The 22,604-nt window shown below is 44.5% G+C and overlaps 1 protein-coding gene across 3 annotated transcripts in view; it reads left to right on the top strand.

The window, feature by feature from the left end:
* The window catches only part of slc1a6 (solute carrier family 1 member 6), a 144,339-nt gene that overhangs the window by 68,989 nt on the left and 52,746 nt on the right, over positions 1 to 22,604 (top strand). For all 3 annotated transcript variants that reach the window (XM_078198449.1, XM_078198448.1, XM_078198447.1), the window contains 2 exons: positions 1,169 to 1,429; positions 14,243 to 14,380. In XM_078198449.1, the coding sequence (XP_078054575.1) occupies positions 1,213 to 1,429; positions 14,243 to 14,380 (355 nt within the window). In that variant the 5' untranslated portion in view covers positions 1,169 to 1,212. The remainder of the gene's footprint in view (positions 1 to 1,168; positions 1,430 to 14,242; positions 14,381 to 22,604) is intronic.

Here is a 22,604-nt window from a genome sequence, read left to right as displayed (position 1 = left end):
ATGTGTCGAAAGCACTTTCTAAATGTTAAATACTTGCAAAATCTATTTTCAGACAATAGGTTAAAAGATTACACTATTATTGTCCAACATGATATGTTCAGATTTAAAAATAATTCATACGTGACAAAGTGTTAGTGTGCGAATTTTCATGCTTTATTTTCACCCCAAGTGTTCAGCTTAGCATCATGTACGCAGTGCCCTAATCTGAAGATGCTTGGGCGGCAGGTTTTCTCTTTAAATTTGTGCTTTTGCTTTGGGTACCAACAGTTTTCATGGGATACGTAGAATACCTACAGTGCAGACCGAGGCCATTCGGCCCATCAAGCCTGCACTGACGACAATCCCAGGCCCTATCCCCGTAACGCCACACATTTACCCTACTAATCCACCAGACATTGAGCAACTTATCATGGCCAATCCACCTAACCCCCACATTTTCGGACTGTGGGAGGAAACCGGAGCGCCAGGAAGGGAAACACGGAGAACGTGCAAACTCCACGTGGACAATGACCCAAGCCGGGAATCGAACCCGGGTCACTGGCATTGAGGCAGCAGTGCTAACCACTGTGCCACCCGTTTTAGTGAAACATTGATGATTAAGTCTAAATTGCAATGAATTTTGATTCAATCATTTCACCAATAGTTTTGCCATGGCGATAAACTTGATCCATAGTTTTTTTTTACAATTACCGATAAGTTTCTTCTGTACAATACGGACTGAAATCCAAACTGCACTATTTTACTCAAGTGAGAGCTGTATACAACTTTCGCCCATTGCCTTCACTAAAAACATGTTTGTTCATTCAGATTTTTGGCAGAGAAGCTGGCTTGTTGGGGGAGATGAGAAAGAGTTTGCAAAAAAAACATTTTTTTTTGGGGAAGTGAAATTAAAAGTTACAAATGTAGAAGGTGTAACACTGGCAAGGAGGTGGGGGTCACACTGGGGAAGTACATGCTTCAGACTGGGGCACTCTGCCATGTTTGGCTTTCACAAGTAAGGGGAAGGTTCAAGATTCCGGTCCAGTTTGGTTGCTGCATGAACTCCCTTGTGGTGTTCCTGTAGTAGGGTGTGTCACAACTCCTTCTCCCCCCACCCGGTTAAAATCCACTCGTACTCTTCTGACTGGCAAACTTGATTTCCTTCTCTTTCTTCCTTCTCTCTCCAAAGTTGCCCACGAGAGGAAGTGGTCGGGCCTGGTGCTGGAGCTGAACATGAGTGAACGGCAGACTAATGTGAACAGCCTCTTCCTGAATGAGGATTCAGCCAAGCGGAGCACTGCAGACAGTCGAGTCCAGCGCTTCCAAAAGGCCGTGAGGAAGCGAGCTGGCCGGGCGAAGAAAAGCTTTAGCAACATCAGTTGGCAAAGCGTGCTGAGCTTTGTCAAGAAAAATGCCTTTGTCCTCTTAACTATCTTTGCGGTCATACTGGGTAAGAAATTCCAATTCGTAAGAACTGGGTAATGAGTATGTAGCGTTTGGGCACAAATTGCTTAAACAGTCTTGACTGAGCTACCACCAGACTTTTGAATGGACCTACCTTATATTAAGCTGATCTTTCTCTACATCCTAGCTATGACTGTAACACTATATTCTGCACCCTCTCCTTTCCTCCTCCCCATGTACTCTATGAACAGTGTGCTTTGTCTGCATAGTGCACATGAAACAATACTTTTCACTGTATACCAATACATGTGACAATAAATCAAACCATAGAATCCAAACAGGTTTTCAAAAGCTATTAACACAAATTTAAGATAGCAACTTGGGATGCCTCAAAATGTGATCCTAGTTCAGAGAACCTCAACTATTCCAGATTGGGGTGGAATAATGCCTAATGCAGCAGTATAGACACTGATTTGTACTCCATCTTTCTGCTCGTGCAGTCCAATGCTTATTAACCATTTTGTTGAAATTTTCATCAATTTGTCCTCTAAACAAATGCCTTTCCTGATCAGCACGCAATGGCATATTGCCACTTTACAAGTATTCCTCTTTTTGGATCCTTGCTGCCACACCAATTAATTTGGACACGCCTTGAGCCACAGATGCAATGTATTGGTCAAGTCAGCTAAGAAATACTTGCTTGGAACTCCATGAAGGTCTTCCTGATTTTCTGCCATCATTTTGGTGGGACCTCAGCAGATGCCACAAAGAACCGGCGGAACAACTGAAAGTGGCTATTTCTTTCGTCATTGCACTCATTTCCAGCTTAGGTTCCAAGTGCAGACTGGGAGACCTCCCTCCCGACACTCTCCTTAACACCTCCCTAATATTGCTCAATGTGACAATGCAATGGCTGACATGATAGAGCAATGTAAACAAAATGTTCAACTGCATCTGTGATATATCTGACCTAGTATTCCTTGAGGTGGTAGAATGGAGGTAACTGTACTCTGTCCACCAAGTCAATAACAGCCTGGATAGAAAATGTAGAGGGAGCTTGACTTTCCATCTGATTGGGCCTTGCCAGACATGTGACTGCTTCATGGTTTGAGGCCGAGGGAGATTAACTCTTGTATAACCAGGGTGCAAAAATCTGGTCATATTTAGTGAGACAGGATGGAGATAAATTTACTTTGTATTTCAGCTTACTGAGACTGATTTTGGACTGCTTGGAGGGACAATATGGCCAGGATTTTACTGCCCCGCACTCCATAGGAATCTGAGTGGGCAAGGGGTGGACCACGGGAAGGTCCGTTGACCTCTAGCAGTATTTTATGGTTTTGGGACAAGTGAGGCCATAAAATCCCACCCTATGTTTGTTACACTGACATATCTCCTGTTGATGGGCAGAAATATGTAAAGGTGAAATCGCCGTTGTCCCAGATGACCTATCTGTCTATCATATATTTGAAATAGGCACATGAGTTGTGAACTACATTGCAAACAACCGTACAGACATTTCCCGTTGAAATTAAAAATGTTCACACTTACCTGTGACATGTAATTTGGACCTTTCTCTGTGACTCCAGTTGGTTTTCAGCATTCATCTAATCACCGATTTATGTAATGCCCCCATTTAGTACTGCATTTAGTACTGTTCCAAATTTAGTTCTGCTGTGGATGTTGTCTTGAGTTGGTGGTTTTAGTTGTTTCTGTAAGCAGTCTTAGTTTTATAGTACAAGTTCCCCGGAATCCACTCGTATGGTCACAGGATCTGAGACGGTAAAAATGAAACTGCTTTGTCTATAATAGATGACCATGCCTCGCCTGCATGCACTTCTTCAATCTCTCTGAAGGTGGACCCAGTTAACAGTGGATGAGATGAAGTTTGGTTGAAATCATAAACTGCTTTATTCCACAGTAAGGTAAAGCACTTGCAACAAGGCGGTACAATCAGAATTCATGTAATGATACAAAGTAAGGAAAATGCAACATTATCTCCACTCTGGTCATTTCTGTTTATTTAAACAGAACACTGTCTGCATGCTGTGCCACAGCTCAGAGCGGACCCTTTCTCCCTAAAGTCGGTCTTTCCCATCTCCAACAAATGACTTTATGGTGCCTGTGTTCAGTTTTACAAAAGCCTGTCTCAGAAATTAGATAGTCCTCAAATTAAAGCCCCACAGTGCAAGCCATCTTACCAAGACAAGCTAACCAATCAACTATAGTTCAATCTCTGGGGAAAAAATAATTCTGTTTAAGTATTTAACAGGGATAGGCAAGAACAACTAGGGGTGGGCAATACATGCCCATTACGAATAAATTCGTTGTCCAGTACTTCCCCGGAGCGGAGAAGCTACGGCATCTCCTCCGGAGCCTTCAACATGTCATTGATGAAGACGAACATCTCGCCAAGGCCATCCCCACACCCCCACTTCTTGCCTTCAAACAACCACGCAACCTCAAACAGACCATTGTCCGCAGCAAACTACCCAGCCTTCAGGAGAGCAGTGACCACGACACCACACAACCCTGCCACAGCAACCTCTGCAAGACGTGCTGGATCATCGACACGGATGCCATCATCTCACGTGAGAACACCATCTACCAGGTACACGGTACCTACTCTTGCAACTCGGCCAACATTGTCTACCTGATACGCTGCAGAAAAGGATGTCCCGAGGCATGGTACATTGGGGAAACCATGCAGACGCTACGACAACGGATGAATGAACACTGCTTGACAATCACCAGGCAAGACTGTTCTCTTCCTGTGGGAGGGCACTTCAGCAGTCACGGGCATTCAGCTTTGGATCTTCAGGTAAGCGTTCTCCAAGGCGGCCTTCACGACACACGACAGTGCAGAGTTGCTGAGCAGAAACTGATAGCCAAGTTCCGCACACATGAGGACGGCCTAAACCGGGATGTTGGATTCATGTCACATTATCAGTAACCCCCACAGCTTGCCTCCTGGACTTGCAGAATCTCACTAGCTGTTCTGTCTGGAGACAATACACATCTCTTTAACCTGTGTTTAATGCTCCCTCCACCCACATTGTCTGTACCTTTAAGACCTGGCTGGCTGTAGGGATTCGCATTCTAATTGGTATTCTGTAACTTGATTTTGTGTCTCTGTGCACTGTTTGAGAGCACATTTCCACTCCATCTGACGAAGGAGCAGCGCTCCGAAAGCTTATGGTATTTGCAACCAAATAAACCTGTTGGACTTTAACCTGGTGTTGTGAGACTTCTCACTGTGTGGACCCCAGTCCAACGCCGGCATCTCCACATCAATAAATGCTAGCCAGCCAGCGACACCTATGTTCCACAGATGAATTTTTAAAAAATTAACCCTCTTATCTGTATTCCTCTTTTTGACACAAGATGAGGTTGCCCTGAAAACCCCACTATTAAAAACTAATTTTTTCCTAAATTTTCCCATTATAACTACTTGCGCAACTTCTATAGACTCCTCTTGCATGTTTGTCACTCGTCTCGCCCTCTTCCTCAATCCACGAATCCTGCTTCCACATGTTTTCCCCATCGCCTATAATGAGATCTAACATACCCCATCACCCTGAACCAGTTTCATTGCTTTCTGCTGCGGGATGTAGGGTACATCTCACTCACCTTTTAATAAAGTCTTTGCTGACTGAAATAGGTTAATGGTGAGTCTTTCTGAACCTCTAGAACTAATGACAAATATACAGTAAAGAATACAAACTAGGAGCTCTAGGTGTGGGTCATGTGGGCTGGACTTTTACTGCCATACCTGTCCGGAATTGGGGCCAGGTGCGGCTCACAGAACGGAATTCTCCATAGGCCTTGGGTGGGATTTTATGAACCTCACCTGAGCGAGGTCATAAAATACCAGCTGCGGTTTCTAACATCACTGTTAGTAGTGTTATATACTAGATTACTTCATGCCTTCCATTCTCATTGCTACATTATCACTGCCCTCCCCCCTTTTGAATTCAAAGGTTTAGGTGACCCAGAGACCTTGTAACACTTTTATATCTCATTTGTATTACTGTTGGAGGCGTGATGGGCTCTGTTGTTGCGAGTGTTTCTCTTGGTTTGGAGGTTGGGTTGGCACTTGGATATGTTTTCATCCTTTTTTTCCATTCCTTTGTGATGAACTGCTCTTGGTCAATCCAGCTGTTGCGTTGATCAGTGACTGCACCTCCAATTTGTTTCTTTCAGGCTGGATGAATATTGTGCTTGTCTCCTTGACGCTTCTTTTGCTTTTTCTGTTGCGGCGTCTGTTGTCTTGTGTGGCTGAAGGAGAGCATTCCTGTAACTAGAATGGGGTTTAGCGATATGCTCACCTGTGAGCAATGGATGGCTCCTGCCAGGTTCCAGCATCTCCTGTGACTTTGGCATGCTGACCTGGATGTTGCACCATCTGCCCAGTGGTTGCAATGTTGATCTGCTGTACCGTTGTCAGAGCCGAAGGTTCTCTCTCTCTCTCTCTCTCTCTCTCTCTCTCTCTCTCTCTCTCATATCCTCCTGGAGCCAATGTGGGTACCACCTGGGTGGTTGGCTAATCTGACCACTAGGTTTTCCAACATCTGCAACAAGAATATACAACCTTGCTCCACAAAAAGACCATGGAGACCCTTTTCTCTTTGAGTACTTGGGAACTTGCAGTTCTGGATGATGCACAACAGTGGTTATCTTGATATCTTCTGCCATTCTGAGGAGGTCCAGGTATCTCTGCTTAAGAGAGAGGAAGGCTGGTTAGGGATGACATACATCAGCTCAAAGACTTGTGGTTATGCCAATGACTGGAAGTCAGATTCCTCTAGGCCCTTAGTGATGTGTCTGTTGTTCAAAGCTTCAGTTCCTTGTCCGACAGGACGGTCACCCTGGTTCCTTTTTGTCTAATTTAACACTGGGCTGAACTGGCAGTACCTAGATCTCGCCTGTGGGGGTGCTTCAATCCACAACATTAGCATGGTCGCTCTGCTGGCCAGTTTGGATATTGCCTTCCCTGTGCCTCTGTGGATGCAATTTTCTCATCTTTCGACTGTCAACCCCGGTGGGAAAAGCAGTGTGTAGCTCGTCGGCTGCACTGCAGACTGTCCCTGACATTTTTTTGACAGTCAAAGGAAATCCTAGAGGCGGGTCCCACCACATCAGACTGGCAGGGTGGGATCTGAATGAGCCAGTCCCACCTCTGTCCCTGACAGTTCAGGGGCACCCCAATCTGAAAATAAATTTTAAAACGATTCCTCCCACGGACACAGGAATCCGCCCACCCCCACGGACATCGGACCTCCCCAGGTAAATCCCCCCCCCGAACGGAAGACCCAGGTACTGCCTGGGCATGACCCTCTGCCCCTCTTGGGGGCTGTACTTCACCAGGTCTCTTTGTCCAGACCTGGAAATTCTTTACATGGGGGATGATTTGACAAGGAGGCCCTGTTTTATTCATTCATGGGGCATGAATGTTGCTGGCTGGCCAGCATTTATTGCCCATCCCTAGTGTTCCTTGAACTGAGTGGCTTGCTAGTCCATTTCAGAGGGCAGTTGAGAGTCAACCACATTGCTGTGGCTCTAGAGACGCATGTAGGCCAGAACAGATCAAGACAGCAAATTCCATTCCCTAAAAGACATTAGTGAACAGGATGGGTTTTTCTAACAATTGACAATGGTTTCATGGTCATAAGTATTGAATTTAAATTCCACCATCTGCCATAGCGGGATTCAAACCTAGCTGAACGTTAGCTGAGTTTCTGGATTAATAGTTTAGCAATAATACCAACAGGCCATCACCACCTCTGACCTTTCATTGCAAGAACCTCTGTCATTGGCGGAGGCAAACTATCTCAACAGGAAATCTCGTTGGTGTAAATGCCACTTTGGGACTCTCATTGAATTCTCAACTTTCCCTCCCGTTTAAAAACAGGAGTTCAGCATTTTACTTTTTGACTCATGAGTCTGCCGAATTCTAGCTTCTGCTTGCCTTTCTTAACAGGATGAACAGTCACTATGTTCCAAAAAAAAAGTTATTGAATTCTTTCTCCTTTTTTTCGGACAAACTCAAACACCACGCGTTCCTGCTGCAATTCGGGGATCAGGTTTAGTGGCCTGTTTCTTTCAAAGTGCACTTCTGTCACCAAATAACATTAAAGCTTTCTCGGGGCTTGCTGCCACCTGGAACTTGAAAAGGTTTTGCTCACCCTTACAAGCTCTGCTGGCTGTGCACTCTGAGGCTGGACTTCCAAAGGAGATTCAGTGGAGTCTTCTCTTCTGCTGCAGCAAGGAATTTTAAATCTCTGCCTTCAGCTGGCTAGCCTTTCTTAGGAGCATATCCCTGGACATTTTTCCTCTATACCTCTGACTCGAGGGCTTCTTTTCGGGTCAGAATGCTTTGTTGAATTTTTCTCAGTCTTGTATTTTGGTTTGTCTCCTGCACTTTGGTGAGGTTTGGGTTTTTGTCCCTCTGTTGCCACCCATGTTGTGGGATTTTTGTTGCATCTCATAGGGTAGAATCCCACAGTGCAAAAAGAGGCCATTTGGCCCATCGAGTCCTCACCAACTCTCCAACAGAGCATCCCACCTATGCCCTTCCCCTGCAACCCCATGTATTTACCCGACTAATCATTCTAATTTACACATCTTGCTACACTAAGGGGCCAATCCATGACCAATCCACCTAACCTGCATGTCTTTGGATTATGGGAGGAAGCCAGAGTACCCGGAGGCAATCCATGCAGACACGGGGAGAATATGCAGACTCCATACAGACAGTGACCCAAGGCTGAAATCTACTGTCCTTGCCTCACCCAAGGCCAGAAGTGAACTTGTGTTCCTGGCACTGAGGCAACAGTGCTAACCACTATGCCACCTCAGGTTTTATTGAAGTTTTCATAGTCTGAAGTAGATTAACTAAGTCTTTATCAACTACAGCTATTTGCAAATATATGGTGAAAGTGTCATAGAATCCCTACAGTGCAGAAGGAGGCCATTCGGCCCATCGAGTCTGCACTGACCACTATGCCACCCAGACCCTATTCCCATAACCGCACGTATTTACCCTGCTAAGTTTGCGGACAACACAAGTGGCAGGACTTGCAGATAGTGAGGAGCATTGTCAGAAGCTACAGAAGGATATAGATAGGCTGGAAATTTGGGCAAAGAAATGGCAGATGGAGTTCAATCCTGATAAATGCGACGTGATGCATTTTGGTAGAAATAATGTAGGGAGGAGCTATACAATAAATGGCAGAACCATAAAGGGTGTAGATACACAGAGGGACCTGGGTGTGCAAGTCCACAGATCCTTGAAGGTGACGTCACAGGTGGAGAAGGTGGTGAAGAAGGCATATGGCATGCTTGCCTTTATAGGACGGGGCATAGGGTATAAAAGTTGGGGTCAGATGTTGCAGATGTATAGAACGTTGGTTCGGCCGCATTTGGAATACTGCGTCCAGTTCTGGTCGCCACACTACCAGAAGGACGTGGAGGCTTTGGAGAGAGTACAGGGGAGGTTTGCCAGGATGTTGCCTGGTATGGAGGGGCTTAGTTATGAGGAGAGATTGGGTAAACTGGGGTTGTTCTCCCTGGAAAGACTGAGGATGAGGGAAGACTTAATAGAGGTGTATAAAATTATGAAAGGCATAGATAGGGTGAACGGTGGGAAGCTTTTCCCCAGGTCGGTGGTGACGTTCACGAGGGGTCATAGGTTCAAGGTGAAGGGGGGGAAGTTTAACACCGATATCAGAAGGACATATTTTACACAGAGGGTGGTGGGGGCCTGGAATGCGCTGCCAGGCAAGGTGGTGGAGGCAGACACACTGGGAACGTTTAAGACTTATCTAGACAGCCATATGATCGGAGTGGGAATGGAGGGATACAAAAGAATGGTCTAGTTTGGACCAGGGAGCGGCACGGGCTTGGAGGGCCGAAGGGCCTGTTCCTGTGCTGTATTGTTCTTTGTTCTTTAATCCCCCTGACACCTAAGAGTCAGTTTTAGCATGGGCAATCAACCTAATCTGTATCTTTGGACTGTGGGAGGAAACCAGAGCACCCAGAAGAAAGCCATGCAGACACGGGGAGAAAGTGCAAACTCGACACAGACAGTGACCAAGGCCGGAATTGAACCTGGGTCCCTGGCGCTGTGAGGCAGCAGTGCTTGCCACTGTGCTGCCCTATCCCCATACTTGGGTCTGCATGTGACTGTCCAGTGCCACACTAACCTCAAGGTGCGGGTCATGTATTCTCTTGCATCACTCTGCACAATATTATACTCAGTCCCACATTAACCCTTTCTGTGCCACAGGGTGGCATGGTGGCACAGTGGTTAGCACTGCTGCCTCACAGCGCTAGGGACCCAGGTTCAATTCCCAACTTGGATTGCTGTTTTGTGTGAATTCTGCACGTTCTCCCCATGTCTGCATTTCCATTGGGTGCTCCGGTTTCCTCCCACAGTCCAAAAGGTATGCTGGTTAGGTGCATTGACCATGCTAAATTCTCCCTCTGTGTTACCCGAACAGGTGCTGGAGTGTGGCGACTAGGGGATTTTCACAGTGACTTCATTGCAGTGTTAATGTAAGCCTACTTGTGACAATAAATACATTTAAACCTAAGACCCTTGTACTTTCATTCAAAACGTCTTTGGGTGGGATTTTCCGAGCAAAAATCTCCCACCCGAGGTCAACAGACCTTTGCATGGTTGTCCCATTCAAAAATTATGATTCCCGTGGCAGGCGCGATTGGAAAACTCTTTTTCCCCCCCCCCCCCTTGTTTGCTTTCAAATTTCAGCTTTATTTAAAAATACATCAGATAAGTATGAGGAATGGAACCGTCCCTTTGTCCTTCTCTCTCCTTTGTAGAAGTTTCGCGCTTTCAATTTCTCTCTCCCATTGTCTATTAAAGACATTAGAGATTAGTATCTCTGACAAATCGGCACAGGTGCTTAACAATTGCCTTGTCTGTTAGCAAAACACGGGTGAAATTATTAGTTAACTTCAAAATATTTTGGAAAGTTGTAGTAATATTAATGAAGAGAAAAACACAAGTCCACATTTTCACTCCGAGTTGAGAGGACTGAATTAGGCAAATGCCCAACTTCACAAACTTGACTCAGGAGACACTGCCCCAAATGGTCTGCATTTTGTTGTGGGGGTTGGGGTGGTGAGTGGGTGCTGACTAGAATCAGGCCTGCCACCCCCAGAAAGAGTTCAGAGGCAGCCACAAGAGCTGCTGAGTGCCAAGGCAGGATGTTTAAAAGGTTATGGGATTTTATCCAGATTTACAATAGTGTAAAAATCAGCTGTCACCTCTCATTTTTCCCCCACACACCCCATGACCCATCCATGTGAACTCATACCACCTGATGGCCCCTTATACTTCTCATGTAAACGTGTTCCCCTCTACCCATACCCTTCCCCATGATCCACATGCCCTCCCTGACCATCTATGGCCTTCTAATCACCTTCATGCCAACAACATTCCTTCCACTCACCCATAGCCCTTTCATGGCAATTTGGTGACGACTCATGTCAACCCATGACCCCCCCCCCCCAACTCATCCCCACAGCCCTTTGTAACCCCTATGCAAACCTAGTGCCAACTCATGTCAGCCTTATAACCACCACCAACCACCTTACACCCCCCATACAAACTCACCCAGTATTCATCATTGGCAGACCTCGGGCACCATGATGAGATGAAAAGTGGTTTTCTATCTATTACAGACTTCAAAATATTTTTGAATACTTTCATTGATAAAAGCCTATTCAATACATCTAATTTTTTCAACTACTTAATCCCTTATAAAAACAAACATTTGTACTCAACCACACATCAGATTCAACCAACCTCTTTATAACCAATTGGAGCTGTCAGTTGAACTATGAACTTATAGCCAGCCACCTCCTATTGTAATATAAGTTGTGGAAGAGGTCAACCAGCACTAATCCTGTAATGGTAACCCTCAAGGTTATGTCAACAGCCATCTCTTGAAATTGCAACCACCAGGTTTATTTTTCAACTGAGTCACAGCCGGCTCTTTTTAAAAAAAAATATAGGGCAGGAGATTGAAATAACTTGACAGTTTAAAAGTTCCACAGAGCTTAAACTTTTATGCGCATTCATGACTCCTCTTAATGCCAAAGGAGTACCTGACCTCTCCCAAAGGGTACATTATCTCTGCAAAGAACTCCACTAGATTTTCCTCATATCTTCTCTTCAAATATTTAAAGCCCCATGAGTCATGTCTCGGGAAGTTTGATCACCAAAAGTTGCTTCTGCTAGAAACCAGTTGCGCTTTTACATGTGCAGCTACCTCTGTGAACCATGGATGTGTGAAATTCCTCCTTCATAGAAATCATAGAAACCCTACAGTGCAGAAGGAGGCCATTCGGCCCATCGAGCCTGCACCGACCACAATCCCACCCAGGCCCTACCCCCACATATTTTACCCGCTAATCCCTCTAACCTACACATCCCAGGACTCTAAGGGGCAATTTATTTAACCTGGCCAATCAACCTAACCCGCACATCTTTGGACTATCCTTCCCCCATTTCCCCCCCTCCAACACTCTCCCCAATGCCCCAGAGAAAATGATGGGTGCCAGGTACAGGGTGGGACTCTGAGCTATGGCATTACTTCTGCTAAGGTGCAGATCTGCCAGCTTTACAAAAATTCAGGCCACAATATCTCACTTTGAATCTCCCCCTCATTTTAATTCTTGCCACATCCTTACCGTTTTCAGAAGTTTCTCCTGAATTCCCTGTGTAATTTACCAGTGGCAATGTATCTTATGCCCCTAAAGTTTTGGATTCCCCATAAGTGCAAACATTTTTATCCATGTCTACTCTAACAAACCCTTTCAGAACGTTGAAGACCTCTATCAGAACAACAGTCTTCGACAGAGAGACAGTCTGTTCAATCTTTCCTGATAAACATATCCCCTCAGTACTAGCACCATCCTCCTAAGTGTGTTATGCATTTTCTCTGGTCCCTTGATGTCCTTATTGTAGATCCCTCTCGCTATGAACGCTTGGTTTTTGGGAGATGAAATGCACGATGCTTCCTTTGCATTCTAATGCGGAAGTGAAATATTGCGACAGTGTTGCTCATTCAACAATCAGGGCCATCATTGAGCACAGCTCAATGGTCTGGGGCTCTCCTCTGCATTCTCCAGCATGGGTCTACCCATTGTTGCCTGCTACTGATGCCATAATTTGGCCATGGAGTGAGAAATCCTACTGGAGGAAACACAGGAAGATGCACCTGAAGATGAGCTGAGAGAGGAGGAACGAGAGTCGCAATCGGGCCATGAAACAGGAACCAGGAGGAGATTTGGGAACTGCCTGTCCCTGATGCAGTGCATGTTCTTCTGATGAGCAAAAGCTTCCCTGACCAGTCACCTGCAATCTTCTCTCCTGAACCAATCCTCTATTTCACATATCTCTGATTAAAAGGGCTTCATGGTGGTGGTGGTGGTGGTGGTTAGCACTGCTGCCTCACAGCACAGGGGACCCAGGATTCAATTCCGGCCTTGGGCCACTGTCTGTGTGGAGTCTGCACGTTCTCCCTATGTCTGCGCGGGTTTCCTCCGGGTACTCCGGTTTCCTCCCACAGTCCAAAGGTGTGCGGGTTAGGTTGATTGGCTGTGATAATTTGCCCCTCGGTGTCAGGGGAACTAGCAGAGTAAATACGTGGGGTTACGGGGACAGGACCTGGTTTGGATTGTTGTTGGTGTAGGCTCAATGGGCCGAATGGCCTCCTTCTGTACTGTAGGGACCCTATGATTCTATGATTTCTATGAAAATTCCATTGTGTGTACACAGATGTCCTCTATTCTGCTGCCATTCCACCAATGCCCTCCGCGGTAGACTCCAAGCAGGCCAGGAGGCTGCTTCTGCTGTCAATTCTATGGTACAACAGCAGGCAACATATTAACCAGAAGTATTCTATTTAAATAAATGAGAAAATCAGGGGTGTTCCATGTAACCAAATAAAGAAACCAGAAAAAAAGAGAACCACAGCTTTTGGCTGCCCTGATTTCATTTCAGAATCTTCAATACTGATCAACAGTTGACACTTTGACGAGAGATTTCATGCACTTTAAAATAGGCAAACATTGCTACTTGCTTCACAGTGCTTCCATTGTACTTTCCACATTAAGGCTTTTTCTGCTTTTCAGGCTCCAGAGGCACTCTGACTTCCTTTCCTCCTAACTGGGCTAGTGGTGTGCTCACAGTGCCAGATATATTTAAAAATTAGTCCTGACAGGGCCCAGCTTCGATTCCCAGTTTGGGTCACTGTCTGTGCCGAGTCCGCACGTTCTCCCTGTGTCTGCATGGGTTTTCTCCGGGTGCTCTGGTTTCCTCCCACAGTCTGGAAGACATGCTGGTTAGGTGCATTGACCATGCTAAATTCTCCCTGTGTACCCGAACAGGCGCCGGAGTGCGGTGACTAGGGGCTTTTCACAGTAACTTCATTGCAGAGTTGATGTAAGCCTACTCGTGACACAAATAAATAAACTTAAACTCATATGCTAAAGTAGTAGTTTTTGTGCAGCATGCTAAAAGTTGAGTCATCTTTCACTGTTTGAACGGACTTCACCAAGGAATGGTATCTAATTGTAACAAACGGACATTTTCCATACCCACCTCTTCCCCTCTCTCCCTCTATTCTTTCTTTCCCCCATTCTCTTTCCACTCTTGTTCCTATTTGTGCCTCTGGAATATAAAGTAATTTTGAGCTTTCCAAAGCTCTTTGTTTTGCCTGTATCTGTTGAACACAAGTTGATTAATTATGACGAAGTCACCCAGAAATACAGCTGTGTTTGAAATGAATGTATCAGACTGAAACTCAGCTGACTTTTTACCTTTTGACAGGTATAATTCTCGGTTTTACCCTCCGCCCCTACAAGCTGACCTACCGGGAGATTAAGTATTTCTCTTTCCCGGGTGAGTTGCTGATGAGGATGCTGCAGATGCTGGTGCTGCCACTCATTGTTTCCAGTCTAGTGTCAGGTAAGATGGTTTAAACTACTAACTGATTTCAATGATAAAGAATATCCAGATTATTCCATGCGCTTTCCAAACCACAGGGTCCCCAATTCCAACCATAAACCCAATCAAAGAATTTCTGGAGATGATGGAGAGAAGGTGTGTTTAGAAAGGGATGAAGGGTTATTTTTTTCATGATATGTTCCATAGGATCAACCACAAAGATCATAGAATCCCTATAGTGCAGAAGGAGGTCATTTGTCCCATCAAGTCTGCACCGACCACAACCCCACCCAGGCCCTATTCCCGAAACCCCATATACTTACCCTGCTAATCCCCCTGACACTGAGTCAAGTTAGCATAGCCAGTCAACCTAACCTGCACACCTATGGGTGTGGGAGGAAACCAGAGCACCTGGAGGAAACCCACACAGACATGGGAAGAAAGTGCAAACTCCACACAGATAGTGACCCGAGGCTGGAATCGAACCCGGGTCCCTGGCGCTGTGAGGCAGCAGTGCTAACCGCTGTGCTGCCTAGATGGAGAGCAAGAGTAGCGCAAAGGGTAATTTTAGTGGCTGAACTACAGGGGAGAGGAGAAACCCTGATGCCTGGACATGTAAACAATTCTTGCCATTTAAAGAATGGAGGCAGCGGGATGAGGCAGTAACCAAGAGCAGCACCATAACACCAAAAAGCAAGGCACTGACTCGTGGAGAAACGAGGGGCATTATATTTGAGAACGGTTCTGGATTCTGACAGTGGGGCAATGGGCAGCCTGATCTGCTGCTCGTATTGGGAATTCCAAATGGCACATTGCTTTTCAGTCTCCAGTTACTGAATGAAATGGAACTTGTGAATGAACTTCTGGAAAGAGGAGAAAAAGTCTGAATTTATGGTTTACTGACACAAGGAAGAGTCTTGTGGAAACAGTTTAAAATGATTAGTACTCCTGAGGTAGCAATTGTGGGATTATTCCTGGTGCCAAATTTTGGAATACATTATATACATCAATGGATGATGAGAGATATAGAGATAAAGAGTTCAGAGTCTTATGACTTTGGGATAAGCTGGGGCAAGAGAAAGTTATATAACTCGGCTACTCTTCAGCTGAACTGTTATTGCATCCATATCCTCACTAACATGTAAACGGGACAATGGGGAGGATTTAAAATAGTGATCTGAGGCAGAGCCATTCTATGTCGTAGCATTTTTGGAGCTGTTCATGGGTGTGGTTGATGTTGGGGACATGTGGGCTTTCAAGTGAAATCCAACGTTACTGATTCTGAGTAGCAATTATACGTACACACCTGTTTTGCCCATACATTTGTTGCAGAGAGGACTGCACTTCAGAGGAAAGTGTTTCTAATTCCTGGCATCAGTGACAGGCATTCATGTTGACAGGGAACTCAATGCCCAGTGGGCACAGATGTAGTGAGTCCAGGAACTGTACGTGGGTTTGCAGGGGCATTTTCCAGAATGCAGGTGAACAACCAGGAAGTGGTTGCTGTTGCTCGGGTATAATTTCATCAAGTCTTCTCCCGTGCATTACACTCTTTGCATTGTCTGGGATTGGCCCTCTTACAGTCTCATTGACTGTGATTTTGTGGAGTCTGATTCAATAACTAATTTTGTTCTGCTCTATTTTAATGTAAGATGTATTTCCAATGCAATTTGAGTTTTTCTGTCCCTGGACAAAAGTGGAACATTGAATGCTAATATTGAGGAGGATCCGCTTATATTCATTGTGGGTGTCTCTGGTTGGGCCAGAATTTATTGAAACGGAGTGGCTTTGTTAGGCCATTTCAGTGGGCAGTTGACAGTCTATCGCATGGCTGTGGGTTTGGAGTCGCATGTAGGCCAGACCAGGTAAGGATGGCAGATTTCCTTCCCAAGAGGTGATGAGTTTTCACGACAGTCGACGATGATTTTTAATTCCAGATTTTTATTGAAATCAAATTGTACCACCCGCTGTGGTGGGATTTGAACCTGGGTCCCGAGAGCATTGCCCTGTGTCTCTGGATTACCTGTCCAATGACGATACCACTTCGCCACCGCCTCCCACTAAAGGTCGGGTAGATTCTGTTCAATAATGGTATAGATTGTGTTTAGTGAGGAAAAATTTATATCTCGACTATTGGAGTTAGACCACTTTTGGTGATTACTTTTTAACCCAGGTTCAGTATCTCCCTGCGTTGGGTCAATCGAGAAGATATTGATTAGGCGGAGAGAGAGGGGTTCCCTAGCAATTTTCAGAAAAACACTTTTTTTAGGCTTGTATGTTGCAACCATTAACAGTTCATGTAACCATCAGTGTTTTGGATCCAATGTCCACTTGCCTTTGTTGCCAGTTGAAGTCCATATGGATTTGGGCTTGCCCCACTCCGCTGAGGGTGTCCCACGAAGCACCCAACTTCAGTCCTTCTCGGGTGGACTACAAGACTTAGTGGTTCCCAAGCTTGGTGGGACAGATGATTAATCATTGTTGGAAAGAGGTTTTTCTTTAGGAATTTGACGTGTTCACTTCCTCTGTGTCCTTCTCTCTTTTCCAGCAACAGTTTTTCTTTTCTTCCCTTTCTTCACCCCTCTTGGGAGGAGCGAACAAAAGCTACTGAACCCTGAGAGCAACTTCCATCACCTCACAGTCCTCCTTTACTGAAATAGAAAATGTTCAGCAGCTGGTGAGAGAGAGGTTTTAGGTCGATGACCCTCTGCCAGAACTGTCTCTTTTTACTGCCTTCTCTTACGTGGCACTTGGCTCTGTCGCGGCATTATCACCTCTGGATTCAAAGGTTATAAATTCAAGCCCCACTCTAAGCACATTGTGTGGACTAAAGTTTCACTGCAGTGGTGACGGATTCAAATGTTCTGTCTTTGGGATAAGATAGTAACCACGCATACAAACAAGGAGCAAGAGTAGACCACTCAGCCCCTTCAGCCTTTCACCATTATTAAGATCATGGTTGATCTGATGGTAACCTCAGACCTGCATCCCGCTTACTTCCAATAACTTATCGCCCCTTTTGCTTACCAAGAATCTATCCACCTCTGCCTTAAAAATATTCAAGGACTCTGCTTCTACTGCCTTCCTGGGAAGAGAATTCCAAAGACTTATAACCCTCAGAGAAAAGATTTCACTTCTGTTTTAAATGGATAACATATTTTTAAACAGTGATCCGAGTTCTAGATTCTCTCAACAGGAAACATCATCCTCTCGACATCCACCCCGTCGAGGCCCTTCGGGATCTTGTATGTTTCAATCCAATCACCTCTTGCCCTTCTAAATTCTCGTGGATACAAATCAAGCCTGTCCAACTTCCCTCTTAAGACAATCCACCCATTCCTCTGGTAAACCTTCTCTGAACTGCTTCTAATGCATTTACATCCTTTCTTAAATAAGGTGACCAATAGTGTACACAGTACTCCAAATGTGGTCGCACTGATGCCCTGTACAACTGAAGCATAGACTCCTACTTTAATATTGAATTCCTCTCGCAATAAATGACATTCTATTAGCTTTCCTAATTACTTGCTGAACCAGCATATTAACCTTTTATGATTCATGCACTAGGACCTCTGCATCGCAGAGCTCTGCAATCTCTCTAATTAGATAATGTGTCACTCTTTTATTCTTCCTGTCAAAATGGATAATTTCACATTTTCCCTCTTTCTCCCCCATTTGCCAGAACTCTGCCCACTCACTTAACCTATCTATATCTTTTTGTTGCTTCCTTATGTCCTTTTCACAACTTACTGTCCTGCCAATCTTTGTGTCAACAACAAATTTGGCAACCAACCCTTCAATCACTTTATCCAAGTCCTTTATATAAATGTAAACAGTTGAGGCCTCAGTGCTGATCCCTGTGGCACACCACTCGTTATATCTTGCCAACCTGAAAAAGATCCATTTATGCCTCCCCTCTCATAGAATCATAGAAACCCTACAGTACAGAAAGAGGCCATTTGGCCCATCGAGTCTGCACCGACCACAATCCCACCCAGGCCCTACCCCCATTTTCCGATATATTTACCCGCTCATCCCTCTAACCTACGCATCTCAGGACACTAAGGGGCAACTTTAGCATGGCCAATCAATCTAACCTGCACATGTTTGGACTGTGGGAGGAAACCGGAGCACCTGGAGGAAACCCAGGCAGACACGAGGAGAATGTGCAAACTCCACACAGTGACCCAAGCTGGGAATTGAACCCAGGTCCCTGGAGCTGTGAAGCAGCAGTGCTAACCACTGTGCCGCCCACGTCTCTGCTTCCTGTTAGCCAGCCAATCTTCTACCCATGCCAATTTGTTACCCTCTATACCACAATTTTTTATTTTCTGCAATAACCTTTGATGCAGCACTTTATCAAATGTTTTCTGGAAATTTAAGTACTTATTTGCCGGTTGACCTTTGTCCAAAGCACATGTTATATCCTCAGAGTTCCAATAAATTGGTTAAACATGATTTCCCTTTCACAAAACTCTGCCTTATTACTTTGAACTTATCCAAGTACCCTGCTATGTTTTTAATATTAGCTTCGAACGTTAGTTGTTAAACTAACTAGCCTGTAGTTTTCTGCCTCCCTCCCTTCTTGAATAATGGAGTTGCATATGCTGTCTTCCAATCTAATGAGACTTTCACTAGGGAGTTTTAGAAAATTAAGACCAATGCATCAACTATGGTCAACTAATGCATCAACTATCTCACTAGACTTATTTTAAGTTCCTAGGATGAAGTCCATCAGGACCCAGGCTCTTGTCAAAACACAACTCCCAACATTTTACTCAGTACCATTTCTCTGTAATTTTCCTGCGTTCCTCCCCCCTTCAATTTCCTGGTGTATAGCTGCTTCTGGGAACTTTCTTTTATCCTCTAGAGTGAAGACCGATGCAAATTACCTGTTCATTTATCTGCCATCTCTTTGTTTCATCAGACTTGCTTTCCAGAGGACCAATGCTCACTTTGTTAACTCTTTTCTTTTTAAAATATTTATTGAAACTCTTACTGTCTGTTTTTTTTATATTTCTGTAAGAAGTTTAACAACACCAGGTTAAAGTCCAACAGGTTTATTTGGTAGCAAAAGCCACAAGCTTTTGGAGCCTTGAGCTCCTTCAGGTGAGTGGGAATTCTGTTCACAAACAGGGCATATAAAGACACACACTCAATTTACAGAATTTGGTACAGGTACATTGGGGAAACCATGCAGACGCTGCGACAACGGATGAATGAACACTGCTTGACAATCACCAGGCAAGACCATTCGCTTCCTGTTGGGGAGCACTTCAGCGGTCACGGGCATTTGGTCTCTGATATTTGGGTAAGCATTCTCCAAGGCGGTCTTCACGACACACGACGGCGCAGAGTCACTGAGCAGAAACTGATAGCCAAGTTCTGCACACATGAGGACGGCCTCAACTGGGATATTGGGTTCATGTCACGCTATCTGTAATCTCTACAGCTTGCCTGGACCTGCAGAGTCTCTCTGGCTGTCCTGTCTGGAGACCATACACATCTCTTTAACCTGTCTTAATGCTCTCTCCACTCACATTGTTTGTACCTTAAAGACTTGATTAGCTGTACGTATTCGCATTCCAACCATTATTCTGTAAATTGAGTTTGTCTTTATATGCCCTGTTCGTGAACAGAATTCCCACTCACCTGAAGAAGGGGCTTAAGGCTCCGAAAGCTTGTGGCTTTTGCTACCAAATAAACCTGCTGGACTTTAACCTGGTGTTGTTAAACTTCTTACTGTGTTTACCCCAGTCCAATGCCGGCATCTCCATTTATATTTCTGGCCAGCGTTCCCTCATATACTCTAATTTTTCCCTCTTTAATAATCTTTTAGTCACTGTTTGCTGTTCCTTTATATTCTGTCCAATCTTCTGACCTGCACCTGCCTCTGCACAATTATGTGCTTTTTCCTTAAGTTTGATGCTATCTTTAATTTTTCTAGTTAACCACAGATGGTGGGTCTTTCCCTTGGACTTTTACGCACTTATTGGAATGCATCCATTCTGTGTATTCTGAAATATCCCCTTAAATGGTTGCCATTGCATCTCTATCTACCTATCCCTTCACCTAATTTACCAATTCACTTTAGCCAGCTCAGCTTTCATGTCCTCGTATTTAAATTTAAAAACAATAGTCTCAGACCCACTTCTCTCTCCCTCAAAGCGAATGTAAAATTCAATTATATTATGGTTGCTGTTACCTTCACTGTGAGATTAGACTCTTGTTGGGCAAGGGAAATAAAGGTTATCGGGGGATAGAATGTGGAATTTGGCACACAAAGAAATTGGCCATGATCTTATTGAATAGCAGAGCAGGCTTGAGGGCCTAATTCTGCACCTATTTTGTATGTATGCAAGGTCTTTCTGTTCACATGGACATAAAATATACTGTGGCAATATTCAGTGAAAACCGAGATAATTTTCCCCATATTATGCCTGGCACTAATCCCATAACCCACACCAACAAGCAAGTTAACCGATCATTTATGTCTCTCATCTTTCGGGGTTTTCCTATGCACAGCTTGGCTAACAATGATGCTAATAGTGACTACACTTCAAAATGGTTAATTGCTTTCAAGGACATTAAAAGCAGTAGTTAAATGCAGGTTTTTCTTTTCTTACCAGTGTCAACTTTTAAATAAAAAAGGAGTTCATACACTTCGTGTTTCCTCATGTGTGATTTCACATCATTGTATTGTAAGAAATAATAAGACAATTTTTCTCTTTTTTTATTCACTCCACAATAGAATCAAGCAGAGGTTTTGCGTTCCTCTTCCTTTTATGTCCTTTTTTTGATCCAACAAATTTTTATAGTCACACATGAGTATTCAGAGGTGCCTAAATGCATTTTTTTGATTAGTAAATAAAAATGTGGAATAGACACCATTGCTTGTGATCACTACTCCGATTCACATGGCGTTTGCATGTGCTTTAATCGATTTTTGTTAGCGCCACACTATGCTTACATTAACACTGCAATGAAGTTACTGTGAAAATCCCCAAATTGTTACATTCCGGTGCCTGTTTGGGTACACTGAGGGAGAATTTAGCACGGCCAATGCACCTAACCAACACGTCTTTCGCACTGTGGAAGGAAACTAGAGGAAAGACACCAGGAGAATGTGCAGACTCCACACCGTCACCCAAGTTGGGAATCGGACCCAGATCCCTGGCGCTGTGAGGCAGCAGTGCTAATCACTGTGCTGCCCATTCTGGCTTTTGTTAGTAAAATGATAAGATAGAAAAGAGTGTGAGCATTTTGTGTGTATGTGTGTGTGTGCGCTTTACTTCCTTGGTTACTGTGTGTTGATTTATGTTAAAATGACACAACACAATTAAAAATGGCATTTTCAAACACTACGGAAGCACTATAGAACATTGTACAGAGAGTGAAGCTGTCATTCGTAGTCAGCTCGACCAATCAGAATAACCGCTCCCGACCAGCAAACTCACTCAATGAGTAGCTCAATCAGGCATATCAAGGTCAAGGGCAAACAACCGACCATTGGACAAAAACCTATTACTATTCCCAGCCGTTCATGTTGGCAGGATTTTCCCATCCCTCTGTAGCGAATGAATATGTGGCTGGGTGCCAAATTCTCCAGCTTTGTTGCAGTGGGAGTGTGGCGTGAATGGCTGGTAAGATCACACCCCTAGAAGCTGCACTAGGTACTGTATCTGATAAATTCATGACAAACTTACAAACATTGGTGAAACAACAAAGTTTCACACTGAATAGTGGTAAGCATTTGTGAAGTAAAGACACATTTACCTGCATTGTGTTTGAGGCATTATCAACCAAAAGTTGCGCACTTGGTGAAAACCGAGGAGTCGATCTTGGCAAAGTGTCAGGGGCTCAGTCAGAAAACTGGTGTGTCGCTCTCCAATTGCACAGACCAGAATCTCTGCAGAATTTGAGCCTCTGTAAATAAAGGAAATGAGTGGGTGTAATTTGCACTGTCACTCTGAAAAAAAAGTGTGTGTGTGTGAGAGTGACATGCGACGGTTTCCTCCCATAGTCTGAAAGACGTGCTGGTTTGGTGCATTGACCCGAACAGGCGCCAGAGTGTGGCGACTAGGGGAATTTCACAGTAACTTCATTGCAGTGTTAATGTAAGCCTACTTGTGACTAATAAATATATAAATAAATCAGAAATAAAAATAATCCCCCCCATCCGCTCTGCTCAATATAGATATTGGGGGCTTCCCCCCAACAATCATCACCAGTATTTAACGTCCCC

This window comes from Mustelus asterias, chromosome 26 (genome assembly GCF_964213995.1).
Source record: "Mustelus asterias chromosome 26, sMusAst1.hap1.1, whole genome shotgun sequence".
NCBI lineage: Eukaryota > Metazoa > Chordata > Chondrichthyes > Carcharhiniformes > Triakidae > Mustelus > Mustelus asterias.
Note: the sequence above shows the minus strand (reverse complement) of the source record. Positions and strands in the feature narration are given on the sequence as shown.